Below are 18,541 nucleotides of genomic sequence, written 5' to 3' on the forward strand. Positions count from 1 at the left end.
TCAAACTACCACTGGCGGTACCGACGCTCCATCTAGTGGTATAGGGAAGAAATTTCCAATATCAACAAACTTGTTAATTACTTCCCTCTCCTGTTTGCAATAACGTATCTCTGCGAGAAGGTTTTCTTAAAAACAAAACACAGAGAGATGGATGCCGAGTCAAATTTGAGACTGAAGCTAACATCCAATTATCCACATAGAACAAAAGCTGCCACATCCTTTTTATTAGGCTAGCTGGTCTCCACTTAGCAACTTTCTTTAGCAGGACGTGTAAGTAACCAGATATTTTTCAAACAAATTAGCTTGTATACATGTTCTCACTTGCAGTACTGTAAATGTGTGAGAGGGCAGAAATATTATAAGGACATTGTCAAGGGATCACCATTTAAGTTGGGTGTAAAAGTTTCAGTGACAGTTCTGGTGATAAACATCTTTAAATCTGTGAAAGTAGCTGCCAACACTTAACAATAAAAAATATTTTCATTTGTAATGAACCTGCCTTTTGTTGTTTTGCCTTGCATAATGGAAAAAATGTAGGTCTATTCCACTATATTCCAATACTAGCCATTAAAATGCTTGGAGAGCCTAATATTTTCTGAGGTGGTACTTGATCTAAGAACCACTTATCTAACCCAGTTTTATTAATAGGGATGCATTTCTCTAATGAATATGCACTGTAGAAATATCAGTGTATTTTCGGTTTCTGATACATATAGATCACACGTCTCTTATTCATTTACTGCTGGTATAAGGTGCAGCTGTTTGCCTCAACTAACTCAAATAAGCGCGATTATTTAACTCCAGTGTTAATCTCAATCAAATTGTTTTCCTTTTTGTTGTTGGATTATTTTTAATGGGGTACCGCCAGCTCACCTAAGGGAGCTTTCTCACCATCATACCATCAAATGCAGAAGATGATTAATCAGATGTGTAGATGTTCCAAGATCAGACAAAAAAGAAAACAAAGCTTGTCTTCCTTTCATCTGTTTAACACCTTATTAATTCACAGACCTTAGAAACGTTCAGGAAAACTTAAGTAGAGGTTGACACCTTTGATTTTAGCCATTGTTTTTAATTAGAATAATATATACTGGTATTTTTCTGTCCTTGGTTTGTGTCATTTGAGTTGTCGAACTGACACTGAAATGTTAGTGGCTCGGTGGAAGTAATGCTATCAGTTGTGTCAGTAGCTAGTTTAAAAGAAGAAACCCTACTTTGTGTCTTTAGCACAGATGTAATCTGCATGAACTGGATGGCCATGAAAACCATCTTCTAACATCTTTAGGAGCTTAATTATCCGTCTTTGTTTCATTCATGTGGTTAAAATTAAGCATGTTCTCAAAGTTGTATCTAGTCCTTCACTTTGTTAGAAAATGTGAAAAAGACTGGATTCAGCTATAAGCCCAAATAAGGGCTGTCCATAGCACTTATTTCAGTTTAATTCAAATCCAAATCAGGTGCAGTTTTTATGTCTTTAAATTCTTCATAATGCAGCCATTAAAACTCTGTATAAACACCTCTGCTATGAAAGCAAATTTAGTACCATGCAGAATCTTGTATGCTTTACTTTGCATTATAAAAAGAATAAAAATCTAAAGGTAAAATCTGTGAATGTGTGTCTGTGGAGTTACAGCAGGGAGTACCTTTCCATTCCGTCGTCTCTGACCTTGCACATGCAGCCTCTTTAAATCCAGCAAAAGGCATCCCAGCAGCAAGTACCATCCAACATGGTGGAGCATGACTGCAGGAGACACTGCAGGTCTGACTCCACTTCAGTGCTGTTCACATTATACCCACAGACAAACCTCTGCACAGGAGGCTGATCCACCTCCCGGCAGACACACCCACACACCTAGCAGTTACACCCCGACACCCGACGATACATCTCTCACAGCTAATATATCTAATCTGGCAACCAGGGAGACTGAAGCCAAGTCCCTCAGGGTGGCCTGGGGGAATGCTGAGAATCTGCAAAACATCAGAGAGCCTGAAACTCATAGTAACAACTTTAATGTAGTTCAATTAAATTTCAAAGCCCAAAAGTCCTCTGAATGACAAATATATTTGACCTGTTCCTTCATACACAGCATGCATCAGACGCTCTGCTGCAAACCCATAAAAATCCTAAACGTTCAAGTTCTTTGGAACCTCTCAGTGAGTAAAAGCTTCTCTGAGGTTGAGAGTCTGAAGACTGAGATTTTGGCATTAAACTTGAAACTTCAGCATAATGGGTAACGGACAATCTGTATGAAGTAAAGGAAGCAGAATAAAAGGACGAGGATGATAGGAGGGAAACCCCCACGGTTTCCACACATGGATGGATTTCTGGTAGGAGGGAAGCCTTCCAACTGGAAGAGACAAACCTTTGGGGGAATTCGAAGCAGGAAAGCCACAGTGCTGAAATCCACTGGAATAACCACAGCTGAGAGAACATTCGAGAGGGGAAATTTTCACCACAGATTTTCTGCGGTTGGTTTGATTTACACAAAAAAAGAGACCTCCTGTGCGTACAAGTGAAAAACAGCAGGGAAGCACCTTGTCATAGGAAACATTGCCTCATGTCTGGTAGGAACAAACGCGCAGGCTGTCTAGCGTAAACAGCAATATAAATAAACGAGAGCAGAGTGGGGTTGATTCGGGGTGAAGGGGACCTCTGTGGATGCTTTGATGCAGCAGGGCAGATGTTCAGAGGCAGAGATCAGTGGTCTCTTTTTGATTTTAAATGACTTTTTGGCACATCTTCGTCCTGCAGGTCACATAATGACTTCCAGAGATCACTGCAGTCTGCAATGAAAACATTACTCGCATTGAACTTTTAACAGTTCGTACCTGTAGAGTACAGATTTCTGTCCTGGCAGATGGTAAAATGCCGATGGAGCACTCCTGTGACAACCCGTTTCATCACCTCATGTTCACCCAAGTCTGATTTCCCTTCTCAGCATAGATACCAGGCTTTAAATTACAGTTTGGAAACGGACAATTATTGAACATGCTGGGACATCTCATGCTGACAAAATCCCTCTTTATAATGAAGACAAAAGAAAACAATGAAGGCAAGATATCTTTTCCTCGTTTCTATACCCTCTTAATCCTGAATCTCCCCCTCCTTCTCTTTTATCCAAGCATCTCAGCTTTTAACACCACAGTTCTCACCACACTTCAAATTTCAGGCCTCCCTGGCTTGTCTTTAATCATGTTATACTGAGAGCATTTCTAAAGCTCACAAAGCAGATGAAAATATGTAAATAAAAGACGAGCTAAACATTGTGCAGGGCTGTCCTGTTGATTTAAATAAATACATATTTACTGTAAATATGGCCTCCAGACATACTTTTACAGCAAACCCCAAAGTGTCTTTCTTTATCCAAGTCTTCTAATTAAATTTTTTTCATTATATGTTCTTTGAGGCGTCTTAGCCAACAGCCAGATGCATCACTGGGGGTCTTTTTCAGTATTTGCTTTTTTTCCTGCTGCTTTTCTGCTGCTCTGACATTGTGTTACATTTTGACTCTTAACATTTGAGACATAAATTTTTTTTTAAAAGACTCTTTTCTTTTTATTCATATATTTACAAAGCAAATTTGTTGAAATACCCACGATAACAAGCACTGAAACCTTCTGCTGCTGGTTTGTGCTATTCTCGGCACATCACTAACGTCAACCAACTTTTCTCTTTTTGTTGCTAAGAAACCAAGCAAATGTGTGTATTCAACAGAGCACCAATTATAAAGAGCATATGCAGAATGATGCGTGCTATATCAACCTTAATGTTGACGTAATGTGACACACTGACAAAAGAATATGTTGATATAGTTAAAGATCATTCTTCAGCATTTCACGGACACATCAGTTCAGTGTCAAAATTCCCAACCAATTCATCATTTTATGTAATAATGTGTGTCAAATAAATTGTGTTAGTGCAGGTTGGACTAAATCCAGCCTTTCAAAGCTGACAGTAGATAGTTTTTTCTGGCTTAAAGAACAGCTAGTATACTTGACTGGGGGTTTTAGTTCTCTGGGGGAAGAGAGAACTTCACTGATGCAACAACGTCCAGCCGTGTGATGCTCATTTTGGTTACATGAGCATATGAGAGACTCTGCCTCTATTGGGGTAAAAGATGTAGAGCAAAAGCTTTGATAGATAGATACTAATAGATAGTGGTTCACCTCATGCAGCTGCTTCCACTGTATGATGCCATCAGCACCAGGCTGCCAAGACACTAGTGTACAAAACTGAGGGATACACAGTGACAAAGGAAAAATGTAATAGATACAAAATGTCCAAAAATGTAGTAAAAGGTGACACAGGACTAGGGATGGGCAATACTGAAATTTCCCCCTTACAATATCAACAGTTTATGGTACTTTTCATCTAAACCAATACTTTTTGCCCCTCGAAGGAAATGATTGGACAGTGTGCATTAATATCTTTATTAAGGGTAATTTGATATACTGTATGAATAAAACCTGTGAACATAAATACTTGAAAGAAATGCTAATAAAATCATCATAAATTATACTGAATCACACCTTGATTCATTTTCCATACCGCTTAGTCCAATTCAGGGGAAGCGGGAGCCTATCCCAGCAATTAGCTGTACCCGAGAGGCAGGGTACACCCTGGACAGGTCGCCAGTCATCGCAGGGCCAACACCACTGACACTCACTGGGAGGAAGCCAGAGCACCCGGAGAGAACCAACGCATACACAGTGAGAACATAAAAAAGTTCAGACAGCAAAGCACCTGATTAAACTGGGAAATCAGTGCTAGCAGATTTTAGCAAATGTTGCTTATGCAGCATCACAATGGCTCACTCCCCTGGTTCTCCTTACACCACAAATTAGTTTTCCAATCTCTGCACTAACATGGAAAATTTCCAAATCAATCAAGAGATTGACCACATCAAAACCCAGGTTTCATTCAGCTTTGTAGCTTTCTGCTAGTTTTTGCTACATGTTCCTACACTTTTATTTACTGCTAGTTTCACTTTAATGACAGCCTTGTAGCAGCAGCTCATGTCCCGTTAGACAAGGGTTGAATCCAGGTTAACCTGTCAATTTCATGCCTTCCAGCACAGCTAGATGAACCTGACCTGGCCCTAACCCCTGACTGTGGCTTCCTCTGGTCAAGTGAGCATCGTTATTAAACAAAAGGGAAGTTATGTTCCACTTTTTCAATCTGTTAATACACCATCAATTGTATATTTTTCACAGAATTGCCGTCTAATGAGTAAAAACATAAGATCTAATGTGTAATTAAATGATTAGCTTTAATGTGGTTTTTGCTAGCATTTAAAGCTATGCTAGCTTTGCTTAAAAAAGATCCAAAATGGATTTTTTTAAGCCAGACTTTGCTTAAAATAAATAAAATAATCTTTTTGTATTAATATGAAAAAAGTGTCAAAATGATTATTCTTTCCACCTTTCGTGTTATTGTCTCAATACGGCACTTAAAAACATATCATTTGACGTGTTTTATAAACAGGAGTCTCCCTGGAGATCCAAGTGAAAACACTCGGTTGTGATAGGATACAGAACATTATGACAATATTTTGGCCACAGGCGTGTGTGCGCATGTGTGTGTATGTCTGCCTCTTTTTCACTGACTGATATAGCTTTAAGGATTAAATGTATTTAGAGAAGTATTTGTCAAATGGAGCCACAGACTCACAGATTGAATTCAATGATCTGCTGACGTTCCACACAAAAAAACAAGCTCAGTCCTGCTCTTTTGCTTTTTAGCATCTGAAACAGCTATCATAAGCTGTCCTGGTGCCCACTGATTACTTAATATCAATTACATGTGTTGTTCAACTAAAACTACACTGATTTAGTTTAGAATTATATCATTCATGAAGAGGAAGCCCATCTAGATTTATGGGAAGCTGCAAATATCAAAAAGAATTTTGACACATTTATGCCACAATGGATAAATATGGGACATGTTAATCATTAGACTTCAAAGCCACCAACATACTCTAAAGTTCATAGTTCTGGCTTTGTAATTATATGCTTAGCTGAGGTCCCTGACCTCTGGGAGTGTTTAACATTTTAGCACACATTTGAGGAGCTCTAGATTAACTGGTCAAGTCCTATGTCTCTGAAGAGAGCACCTGTCAAAGAGAGGCCCCTCACAAGACATGCATCACAGTCAGGAAACCCCAACAATGAGGCACCACTGTGAGAAATGTTGGACTTCAAAGACGGAAGATGCAGTCCTAAACCAAAGAGAAATGGATCTGGTTAATGTACTGCTGTTGTTTTATTTACTTTCTCCTGTAAATGTGGAAACTCTGAGGTGAACCAGGGAGTGATGTAGTAGTCCCTGGAGAAGTCGGTAGACTCTAAATTTAGCCCAGAAAAACACGGTTTTAGAAATAGTGACATGTAAGACTACTCTATTTAGTTTACCCCAAAAATCTATATGCTGTATTTGCTCATCACCACATATTTTCTGCTGTGTGGTCATGGAGAGGAAGAGTGAGAGACAGCAAAGGATTTTAAATAAACTATTGAGTAAACATATATACAGTATCTAACAGAAGTGAGTACACCCTTCACATTTTTGCTAATATTTCATTATATCTTTTCATGGGACAACACTATAGGAATGAAACTTTGATATACAGGACACCAAACTATAAAAACTAAACTGATATAAAATAGGGCCCATTCACCATATCTGACGTCTTCATCAGAAGTTGTGTCAGCGTCTCCATCATCACGGTGGGTTTAGAAGTGTGTATACACAATGCTGACTGAAAAATAAGTGGTTATACCTGTGTATACCCTGGACTACACCACTGGAGCCAGGTGTGGAGCAGCTGTAACTCTGCATGACTGATTTAAATGGAAAAAATAGTTTATTATTTTTACTGCATTATAATACCCTAAAATGTGTTTTTAATTCACAATGGACAAACACAGGAAGTTCAATCATATAAAAAAAAAAGATTGGATCTAAAACTGCTAACTTGCAGTAGACAGACAATTTATGCAGCCAGAAGAGTGATTCAGACACAATAAAAAAAGAAGAAACAAAAAAAGAGAGAAAAAAAAAGTAAAAACAGATGACCAAAAAAGACTGTGGCGCAGGCAGCTGAGCCAAATATCTCTACCACTTATGAAGGATCTGGTGCAGCTTTTTTCCCCCTGTAAACAAACAAACAATCTCTTCACAGAACTGCTGGAGAAGTCTGACAGCTACATCATCACAAAGGCATCCCAATGCCATGCTGTTTCAGAAATGTTCATGCCTAGCTGAGATGGTACAGCAGTCTGCTGTAGAGGCATTTTTATAAAGAGAAACGGATCTTTGTTATCATTCAGACATTTTTCTACAAACAGAAATTCAAACCAGATTTACTTTTCCTTTGTTTAATAAGAATTCACTATGAAACTGAAGCAATTTCTAAAACAAAACTGAGAAAATGTTGTCATCAGAAACGCTTTTGGCCGATTGAAAAGCTAACACGTCTACACCAAGAACTTTGCACAATTATTACTTTAGCCCCACTGGAGACTGCAGGATGCTGGGGGAGGAGGTGATCGCTAAACACAATGAAGTTTACATTGCATGTCGTCTTGTTTAGACCACATATTGTTATTCGCTCTTTGGCCATTTTGTCTGCACAGACTGAGTCTTATCATCAGGAATGTGTTTCTACATGATCAGCCTCCAAAGTGAGTCTTTTTCAAACCTTCATAGCTAAATGTTAAACATTTATGTCCACTGTACTTTAAACACATTTTTCAAAAGTTGCATTATTAAAAACATCTTTATTTTCAATAGAGTGACTCATGAAATCTACTAAATGAGACTTCCCTAAATAAACACATCATTGAGTGTATTTGGAAGAATTATAAAAAGGGTCTGTGCTGTTTAGATCAGAGCACTGCAACAGAGAACAAAAGTATTTAATCCCAGACACTGCTCAACATGCATTCGCAGCCATCTGGGACTCTGTTATATTTCGACACTGAATGGCGGCTTATTTGTTTTTACCCAGTTCTTCCTCCTGCAACCTTTCCAAACAACTAATACTTGTTCTTGTCTTCTTCTAATTATACAGGCAAAAACCTTAAAGCAACACTACATAAGTTTCCAACCAAAAAGCTTTGTGCTTCTTACTCATTTTGACGGAGCTCTGGCATTCATTAAGGACATTCCTGGAGCCGTTGTTGATCTGCGGCATCTCGAGGCTGAGAAACTACACTTTACTGCTTTGAGTTCCAGCCCTGATTATCATGTGATGCATTTCGCTTTATGGCACTGGATGTACCTACAATGGCGGATTCAGTCAATATTTCTTTTTAAGACCAGCCAAGGCTCATTTATGTTTACACAGATGGACACTCGTCTGTCTCCTGTGTCGTGTACGGTTGTAATTCGTTTTTAGAGGCCTTGCGGATCCGTCAGTCAGTGTTGGGCCGTATAGCTGACATGCTTTACTGTGAAAGGAACAAATCAGAGAAGAAGAAGAGGACAGGAGGAAGAAGACGATGATGAGGACTGTAGAGATAGCAAGAGCTTTTGAAGAAAGGGTGGGTGAGTGTGGTGGGTGGTTGCAAACAAATTTATAGCGGTGCATTGCCGCCACCAACCAATGTCCAAAACTGATGTCATAATGCTGGAGTGAACTCTAAACTCAGCACTGCCCACTAGTGGATGAATTGACTTCATAGCCATGGCAACGTAAAAGACGCATGGAAAGTATAAAGAATAGCAACATGACAATGCTTGAAACAGACATACCCATTACGTACATAAGGGAGCATAAATGGGCCTTTAATGTACAAGTATTTATTTTATCAGTCATGCCTTCATTCATAAATACAACAGAGGGTGTCCTTGCTTTTTCCCCCTTCTACAGTGGACCAGTCAGTCAAGGGATAAGAGGTGGGACAGCTGGCCGGGGCCTCTGTCGCCGTAGGCTCTGAACCGCAGCGCTAATTAATAACAGACACCGTTCTGGTGGTTTCGCAGACACAGAAAGTGATGACAAAAAAACATAAAAAGAATCCAGTGAAACCAGACCACTGGCTGGTATACACAACTGGAGCTGCCAGCCGACCCACAGCTGGATATAATTACCCTGACGAGTGGTCAGCTGCCCACACACTCCAAAGCTGGAGCCTTGGGACACGGCTGTAAAAACCAGGCAACTCTGTTTGTTTTTCAACACATAAATGAAAGGGGACTTTTTAGGAGAGTTTAAGTTTATGTTAAGTGTAAAGGCCGAGATATTACTCACTGTTGGGTCAAAGCTCAGAAAGGACTTGTCCTTGGAAACCCCCTGTAGGTCCTCTAGGTCATTTGAGGACAGCAATATATTCTGTGTGGAAACACAGGCGACAGTTTCTAACCTTTTCAAACCACATTCACATTAACTGATCAACAACCACACACTAAATCCACCAGACTGGAGTCAGAGAAGTTTTCATTTTAAATAAGCTGACAATCCATTTTAATGCTTTCATTACAATATACAGCAGGTTCTGTTGTAGCTGCAGGAGTCTGAGTGTCTGCTCGGTGAGCATCAAAGACATCTGGTTTCACCTCAAGCCCCCAGTCACAAGCCACAGCTTTGCTTTCTAAGTGTTAATATCACCCATGCTGCAAGTTTCCTGGGTCTCTTCTCCATTCATCGTTCCTCACCTCTGGGGCGTTGTTGGTACGTGGGGAGCGAGGAGGTTTGGGGGCAGAGTTGCTGCAGCGGGGTGGATGGTGGCTACAGTGCTTCTGGGCACCATCTGGGTCCCCTAACAGGAAGACCAGCTGTCGCAGATGACCCTGCAGAAGGCAACACAATAAACACACTGTAAAAAACGTGCAGTGAATACACACTGCCACTAATAACAACTAAAAATGTATCAGACATGTAATTTGCATACTCAAATTTGGCTAACATTAAATGACCTAATCTCTTAAGAATCCAGTTTGTATTGGTGGCATGACATTCCCTTTGTGTGCATATAAATATCACAGAATATCAGAGCAAGTTTTGACACATATATAGAGAGAGTTTAGTGCAGGTCATACTTTTCACTGCAGCTCCCAGGGTCCCTTTAACTAACCAGTGATTCTGACATCAGGCCAAAAAAGACAGAAAACACACGCAAAACTCTGTCCTCAGGCTGTTTATAAAAGTGTGATGTTGGGGGTTGAGAGCCTCTGTGTGCGATTGTGTGTGTGCTTACAGTCTGGCGCTAGTTTCTTTGTTAAAAGGCAGAAAAGAATGCTTGTCTGCCTCAGACTTAATGAAACTATGCATTAATCCTAAATGAACTGTACACATAATAATGAAAGCCTTTATGCAGATTTCTCAGCCAAATCCAGGCATTCAGGCCCAGTGGGGAAAATCCAAAGCAATCTTAAGAGGCTGTTTGATCTCAGCTGTTTGAAATCAGACAAGTAAAAAGTAGCAGACAGACTGTTCGTGACTTATAGGGAACGCCATCTGATAACCGTTATTGTGTTTTTTTGATGGAGAGTTGTATGGCTATCAATAGAAATATGTCTCAGAAATGTTTCATGTTTTTTGGAAAGGTATCAAACCTTCTTATAGATAAATCTGATTATAACATATAAAAGACCAGAGAACAAGACATTGGAAACACATGCATCGGGTGTTCACTGTCTTGCACGAAAATGACTTCTATTTATTTAATTGTTAATTATATATTCCTATATTAAATAAAGACAGATGCATCTGGTGGATTCTTGCCATGTGCATTGTGCTACTATCTATTGATCCCAATTGATTATAGGACCACTTTGCTCCTAACCAAGGAAACAGATTGATGTTAATACCAATTTTGATTTTACAAGTCAAATGTTATTTAAGAAACTTCTTACACAGTACATATCTCCGTCTACAATGTTTTACATAAATAATACATAACTCGACCAAAGTGATTAATCACAACCAATAATGATTAAATTGCTATAAAAAAAAATTACTTTTCCATTATGAGAAGGAGTCTATAGACTCAACACAGTAATAAAAATAAAAATAATTTGGATTTACTAATAACAGATTAACCCCTTAAGGAATTAATTTATTTACAATCATATAAAAACAAAATAAATACAGAAAAAAAATGAAAAAAACAAAACAAATAGAGAAGACTTGAATAATATGGAGTACAATTAAATGATCTACAATTCTACCAAGTCCATTAATCCCAATTTATCCTGACTAATCATGATAACAAATTTACTGCTTTACTGAGGGAACGACTCCCTTTGTAACAGTAAATTTGGATAAAATGAAAACAAACTTATTGGCATTACATAGACATAAAACCATGCAATGAATTACAATTTAAACTGCTTATTATTTCCAGAACAATTGAGCTTTTAACCAGTGGAAAGAGTCTGTTGTTAATACTAATCATAATAAAGACAACTTTTCACACTATAAACATCTCATTCTATATTTATCATTAATAATTAATAATGCTGCCAAACCAAGTAGCTGCAATCAATCTCAATGACAGTTTAACTACGTGACTGAGGGAAAGACTTGTTTTATAACATTACATTTGATTTGGGTACTTTTACAATAAAAAAACATATTTAAAAAATTTAATTTAAGAAAGTAAATAAATACCATGTCTAACTCTTGACATTTGCTTTTAACCAGTTAGAAAATTGCTTTTTAAAACTGATCACTAGGTAACTGTTACTCAACATAAAGTCTAACATAATAATTTTCTCAGTCTTAATGAGTTGGGTGACCAAAATAAACATGATGAAACCATTTCAAGACGCACTTCTTCCAGTGTTGCTACACAAGTTGCCAGTAACGGTTAACTGTAAGAGCAGAGTAGGGTTAAATACGGTTAAACTGCACCTTATTCAAATGATTAACCAGAGACAAGACTGTCAGCACCTCTGAGTGTGGAAGTGCTTTGTCCTTAGAGCTCAGTAAAAACCCGTCACCACGGGGATAGTTGGACATGGAGAACCCATTTTATTTGATGCTATGAACAAATCCAGATGCTGCTTATGGAACAGCAACACTGCCAACTCCATCCTCAGGCTACATGTTACAGCGTTTGTTGTAACTGAGACAGGATGTCCAAAAACACAAAGCTGTATGCCTTATGGGCCATGGGAATCGTCTGGTAATGGAAGAGTTTCTGCTCGAGATGACAGCATAAATGACCGGAAAGGTTACGCCACAAAACAGCAATGCAGCTAACTAGAATGAATTAGATTCCACTTCTTAGAGATCACACAACTAAAGTAGGTTTTAACATCGTTCACTGCCCACATGTTGCATGGAGCAGATGAAGAAATAACCAGCACAACGTGCACATTTAAAAATCCATCAGAAATAATGTAAAGGAAAGTGAACGCCCAGTCCAAACAATAATCAGTGTTTCCTGTGATGTTAACACCAATGCACTGGTGGAGGTAATCAAAGCAGGGATTTCTTTGCGTACTTAATAAAAACAAACACACGGTTTCGAGGCATCGCTGGCTACATGCCGACGGTGGAACAGGGACACGTGGCTGGTATGACTTTTAGTGTGTTCCTGTCTGTCTACAAGCGTATGTGCGTGCAGGGATGAGCAAACATGCGTGACTTTTCAGAACAAAAAGAAAATGAGCCGGACTTTGCACAGATGGTTCATTACTCTAAAACTGTTGTTTTAAATATCATCTGGCTCTTGTATAACTATCTGGAAAAAGGGAAGAAATGGGCAGTATGTGACAGGGTGTGGAGCTGATAATTATAGAGGAGTGTGTCAGGGAGGGGTTGCTTTTGTGTGTCTCTTTTTATGATCACTGGGAAAATTCTAACAGAGAGAAATGAAAAAGTTGCAAAGCCACTTACTTCAAATGGAGTCTCAAAGCCCTCGATGATGCCTCCTACCATCAGCAGCCCATCTATGCTGATCTCCATGCCATGGTTCACCCAGTCCACACTTTCCAGTAGAGAGCAGTCCACATACAGCGCTAGCTGCTTTGTAGATACACTGACAGCCACATGATGCCACTCTCCGTCACATAGACCACGGACTGGAAACCTGACACAAACACAGACCATAGTGTGATCATAACTACTTGGTTTTAGATTAAAATACTCTCACTGGTTCTGTTTAATCCTGACATTACCATTTGTTTTTTTATTTTTGTATCTAACAACAGAATGAGATCCAATCACTCAAACCACATTCATCAGCACGTTTGGCTAAATTCTGCCCAGAGTGAAACTCATCTATTGTACTGCAGAGGATCTGGCCAGGTTTCTGCAGGGATCTTTTATTGTGCTGTATGTGGGCAAAACTGAATCCAAATGGACAGAAAATCTCATTCTCCACCCTTACTAGTAATTTCTGCAGCAGCAATCATAAATTCTTTAAGGGCAGCACCAACTCTGTAACTGTCTTCTAGGTTTCTGGGCCACTATTACTTCCATTCCCAGAATGTTTAAAGCCCGGCCCTACATGCTTCTGGTCCTTAAAACTTGTGCTTTAATGTGGCATAGTAGAACCTAACGTGGATTGCTGGGTGGAGGGAGGAAACAGAGAAGTTTGTAGGTGTAAGATTATTGCTGATAACATTTGTAGTTCTTACATAGCCACTAAAGAATTTCTCCAACCATCTTTTCTTAACTTTACAATCCTTATGATAATTTGCAACAAGGTCAATGAAAAGTGCTGAATTAAAAAGAGAAACAGTTAAAAGAGTGTAGATGAACCAACTTAAACTAAATGTTTTAACTGATTGAACTATGATTATCTGAAGTTTTAAGTTCATTCAAAGTGAAAGTTATAGGCCAGACTTAAAATAAAGATTCTTAATCATTGTGATTTAACTTCATTGAAAGACAGCTTAAAAAATTCAGTGTTCACAAAAGAAATATTTGACTTTTCCAAAAGTACCTTAATATTAACATTGTAGTTGATAATATAGCAGTAAAATTTAGTATTTCAATTGTATATTTTCACATTTACTGCAAATGTATGAGCCAAAACATAAACAATAGATGCTCATCAACAGCTTTGTTTCTAGCATGAACATGATTGTTAGATGGTGGTGGGTTTCTCTCCCTGTACTGACCTCCACATTCATGGAAAAAAACACAGTAAAACATGCCGACAACAACGTAAAGATAAAAAGGTTTAAAGGTTTAAAGCTGGGGGGACAAACTCATTTTAGTTCACACACAGCACAGTTTGTTCTCAAATGAGCCAGGCCAGTAAATAACAGCAGCATAATATCCCATAAATAATGACAACCTTTTTTTTAGTGCAAAAAAACGTACAAAATACATAGATGAACGGATGGATGGATGGCTAGCTGGCTGGCTGGCTGACTGCCTGCACAGCGCTATCAGTTGGTCGTGGGTGTAAACAATGCTTCCTCCACAGCGCTCCTGTCCCCCAGACACCACAAGCAAAGTTTTAAAACAAATAGCAGCCACATGCTTTTAAAGCATGTCATTTGGCTGGTGTAGAAAAAAAGAAAAACTAGAACAACATAGCAAAACACAAGCCCACTTCAAACCCTAACACCCAAAGATGGCATCCAATAAAAGAGAAACAGATCAATGATTTGAAGGAGGACATGAAAGAGTTAAAATGGGGTAAGAGATGATGGATGAAGAAGATGATGCAGAATGGATAAGGGCAAAAGGAGGATGAGTGAATGATTAAATAAATTAATTAAGGTAAGGAATGATGGATGAAGCATGGAAATTATAGAAAAAGGTGGGTTAGAACTGATCACAAGCAGCCACAAGGAATCTGCTTTCAAGTTTAACATCTCACCTGGACTCTGCACACAACCAAATGTGAAAAGTAGAAGCCATCAATAAGCATGCTTGTCACACATGCAGCTATATAAACAATAAAATCACTCCTGTGCTAACAGCATATAATAAGTCTGGCATCCATCTATCTTTTGGCCCATTTCTTTTCACTGCCTGCCAGTGCTGTGTTGCTTTGAGCCTTCTGGTTCCAGGAGAGGAGAAATCAGCCAAGAGACAGCTATTAAATCATTCTATGGGACAGCCCAATGGAGTCATCTTCAAACAAAAACACATGCTGCAAACAAATATAGTTCTGCGGGGCTTTTCTCTGTCTGCCAGAGACATTTGCATACAATTTTAGATTGGGGAAACACGAGCAGGCATGACCAGTTTTCTATGACCTGGGACGGATGTTGCAAACATTTTACTGGCTGAATTTTTTTTGGAAAGGGACGATGTATAAAAGTCAGAAGCATGCATTTGTTTGGACACGCCTCACTGATATATTTCAAGGAATATCAGCAAATTATTTAAAAATATATATATATATTTAATTTTCCAGAGGTTTCGCTTTACTGAGGAGATAATTTAGTCACTTGACGTTGCTGCAGTTGTTACAAGTTTTCTTGGGAAATGATCTATAGTAGTTATTTTTCTGTACAGAAATGCTTATCAATCCATCTATGAATACTTGAAGATGGTCCAAATTTGCTAAACATGAGCAGGATGTAAATTTTTAAGATCTTTAACAGAGCTGTTCATGTTCTCGTCTAATTTTCCACAAAAGAAAACATAGTGATGGATAAGATTCTCCACTAAAAGAAATAAAGTGGAGACTCCTGGTGAAGTGGACTCACTCGTAATGTCGCTGCTGTGTTCCAATGATGGTGACAGTGTAGGCACTTATCCGTAGCTGAAGCATGACGTGATTGTCGGGACTGAGCATGGTAAAGACGCTATGTTCTTCTCTCTGAGGACTCCGCAGCTGCACCAGTAAGCTGAACTCATCAGCAAACCTGCAGACCAAAAAAGTAAATAAATAAATAAAAGACACATCAAGGTTCTCTGGATTAAGTTGTACAGAGGCCTGAGGTGAGAAAGTAAGAGACAAATGTACCTATCAGTGAAGAGCTGTTGCAGTGGAAGAGCCAAGGTGGAGTACTGGCCCACCTGCAGGACTGGACATCTGCCGTCCTCCACAGTCATGGAGGTGTTACTGCTGTCCGACAGCCGAAGAGAAAGCTCCTGCAGAATATTCACCTCCTCTGCAAATAATATGAATAAAAAACATGCTACATATGAGACAATAAACCCACCATGTACCCAGTGTGATAAATTCTACAGCTTTCACAAATCTTAATGTAAACTGGTGGTGAGCACCATAGCAAGAAAGTTCGAGCCTCGTCTGGGGAGATGTTTGAACAGGGGCCTGTCAGTGTTCTCCCCGTTGCATGCGTGGGTACCCCGGCTTCCTCCCACAGCTCAAAGACATGCATGCTAGGTTAATTGGTCACTCTAAATTCTCCATAGGAGTTTGAGTGGTTGTTTGTCTCTCTGTGTTGGCCCTGCGATGGACTGGTGACCTGTCCTGGTGTACCTGCCTCTTCCCTGCTAATTGCTGGTATAGACTCCAGCTTCCCTGCGACCCTTAATTGGATGAAGCTGTATAGATAATGGATGAATGGATGGATGGATGGATGGAGTTGTCACCTCGATTACTGAAGTGCAGGGGCGGAGCATAAAATTCTGGGTCCTATGTGCAAACCTTCTTGGTGGGCCCCTTGATCAAAAGCTCTCCCACCTATTTTTCTCAGCCTCCTCACTACCTTCAAACTAACTTTCACTTGCCCTTTCTTCCCTTACAGTTTTTTTCTCTCTCTGCTACAAAGAAGACAGAAGCCATTCAAGCAAAATAGATGCTATATTATCTCAACTGGCCTATAGCATAACATAAAGCCATGCAAAGGCTACTTGGTGTAGTTGTTACGAAGATTCGACTAAGAATCAGCTACTTTTTTCAAGGTCAGATATTTTTTAAAAGGTGTTAAATCAAACTCAAATGCACCAACAGTAGGAGTTATAATAATCAGACTGTCTTATCATTCATTATGGTCCTAAAGACGGAATATTATCGTCCTCTGTTTCATTTTATTCATTTCCAAATTATAGTAGATCATTTGTTAATATTACAGTTTTGGGGGTCTGGTGCATTCAGTGTCCAAGATAACGTGATGACAGTGACAACATCACAATCCTGTATTTACAACAATTCAGTGATACCAAATATGTCAACTGATCACTGTTAAGGAACTAAAATATCGATACATAGTTGAACGGCGTTTTTAATCGCCAAATTCGGAAAAGTCAAAGAATTGTCTCAAACTGTGTTAGTTCAGGTGCTGCTCACCTTTTCTCAAAGAAACCAGGAAGAAGCTGCTGGTGCTTGCTTCATTTTCTCTTTCTATGATTTTTCTTTATCTTTTCTTGATATCCAGACTTTACTTTTCACCTAGCTGCACTCTGTGTGTAAAACAATGCAGGTGTGGTATGAAACAATTTGCACAATTTTAGAGGGGGGATGAAGCCTTCAAAGAACATTTATAATTACTGTGAAGGTAAAATTCAGTATCTCAACCCCTTCATTCAACCAGATCAGTTTTCTATATGACATTAATTAATTAGAAAGTTGAAAATGAAATACACAAGAGTTTTATTTTCAGGATTTTCAAGGGCCCTCCCTCTGAAGTCGGCCCTAGATACAGCTGAGGTGCCATGTTGTCTGCAGAAGAGGACCCAGGCTTATGCAAAAAAGCCCTGCACGAGTCCGGGGCCGTGCATGTTGGCTGGTCTGCTGCCACTAGTGTACAAGGACGTTCATTACTGGTTGCAGCTTTTTCTTTAGCACGCCACAGTGCCTTATGTTGTTTTTCCCCTCACCCACTGGTTTGTTTCCTGTCATTGCATATAAGATGTAGGAGAGTCTTTTATTAAAGTACCATTCATTTTGCCCTGCTTGTTGGTGTGTTCTTTCATTACCCTGCAGTTGAACAACTCCTTTTTAGAGATCATAAATGCAGCTCTTTTTCATATCTGGGGAAAATGAGTCACTATTCGTAAAGAAACTGGTATTGTTGTAAGTTGATCTTGAACTGGCCTGAGAACTGACTGGGATCACTCAAACCCAAATAATGCCAATGACATTACGTAAGAGGTGGTTTGAAAAACTAGACATAAGAAGAAAAAAAAATCCATTTAACTAAATATTTTTGTCAAAAAAAAACCTTCATGTGGTGCAGAGTGTCTAAAGAATACAATGGCAACACTTACATATAAAACCCTCTGGGATTTACTCATTACAACACGAACATGTTTCTGACTGCCTCTGGATCTCCTCCAAAGATGTAAGATTGCACAAGCAGATTAAATACAGCTTCTCTCGTGCATTTTTATAACAGAATCCATGTCTGGCAGCCTCTTTAGAGACTCGTTTGCACTGAACACTTGTCCTGACAGTAACGCCAGGAGAAAAAAAAATGTAATCATTGCTCTACCGAGTGCTGTGTGGTCACAGTCTGCTGCCAGGAGGAATTTCACTCAAGGGAACATATCTTGAGTCATATATATATATATATATATATATATATATACATACATATATATGTGTGTGTGTGTGTGTCTGTGTGTGTGTGTTCAAAGGTGTATGGACAAAAGAAATAATACTTGGCCATTTATATTTTTTCTTAGGCACACAACATGACCTATTCAATTCTACA

General features: G+C 39.0%; 1 protein-coding gene across 2 annotated transcripts in view; it reads right to left on the reverse strand.

The window, feature by feature from the left end:
- Positions 1-18,541, reverse strand: part of si:ch211-196i2.1 (collagen alpha-1(I) chain) — a 115,859-nt gene that overhangs the window by 66,336 nt on the left and 30,982 nt on the right. Inside the window, exons 2-6 of one of the 2 annotated variants that reach the window (XM_041970730.1) lie at positions 15,886-16,033; positions 15,626-15,784; positions 12,849-13,041; positions 9,659-9,793; positions 9,255-9,335 (exon numbers count right to left, since the gene is read on the reverse strand). In XM_041970730.1, coding sequence (XP_041826664.1) covers positions 9,255-9,335; positions 9,659-9,793; positions 12,849-13,041; positions 15,626-15,784; positions 15,886-16,033 — 716 coding nt within the window. Of the gene's footprint in view, positions 1-1,643; positions 1,745-9,254; positions 9,336-9,658; positions 9,794-12,848; positions 13,042-15,625; positions 15,785-15,885; positions 16,034-18,541 lie in introns of those variants that run through there. The other variant, XM_041970731.1, reaches the window with a different exon arrangement.

This window comes from Melanotaenia boesemani, chromosome 19 (assembly GCF_017639745.1).
Source record: "Melanotaenia boesemani isolate fMelBoe1 chromosome 19, fMelBoe1.pri, whole genome shotgun sequence".
NCBI classification, from domain to species: Eukaryota; Metazoa; Chordata; class Actinopteri; order Atheriniformes; family Melanotaeniidae; genus Melanotaenia; species Melanotaenia boesemani.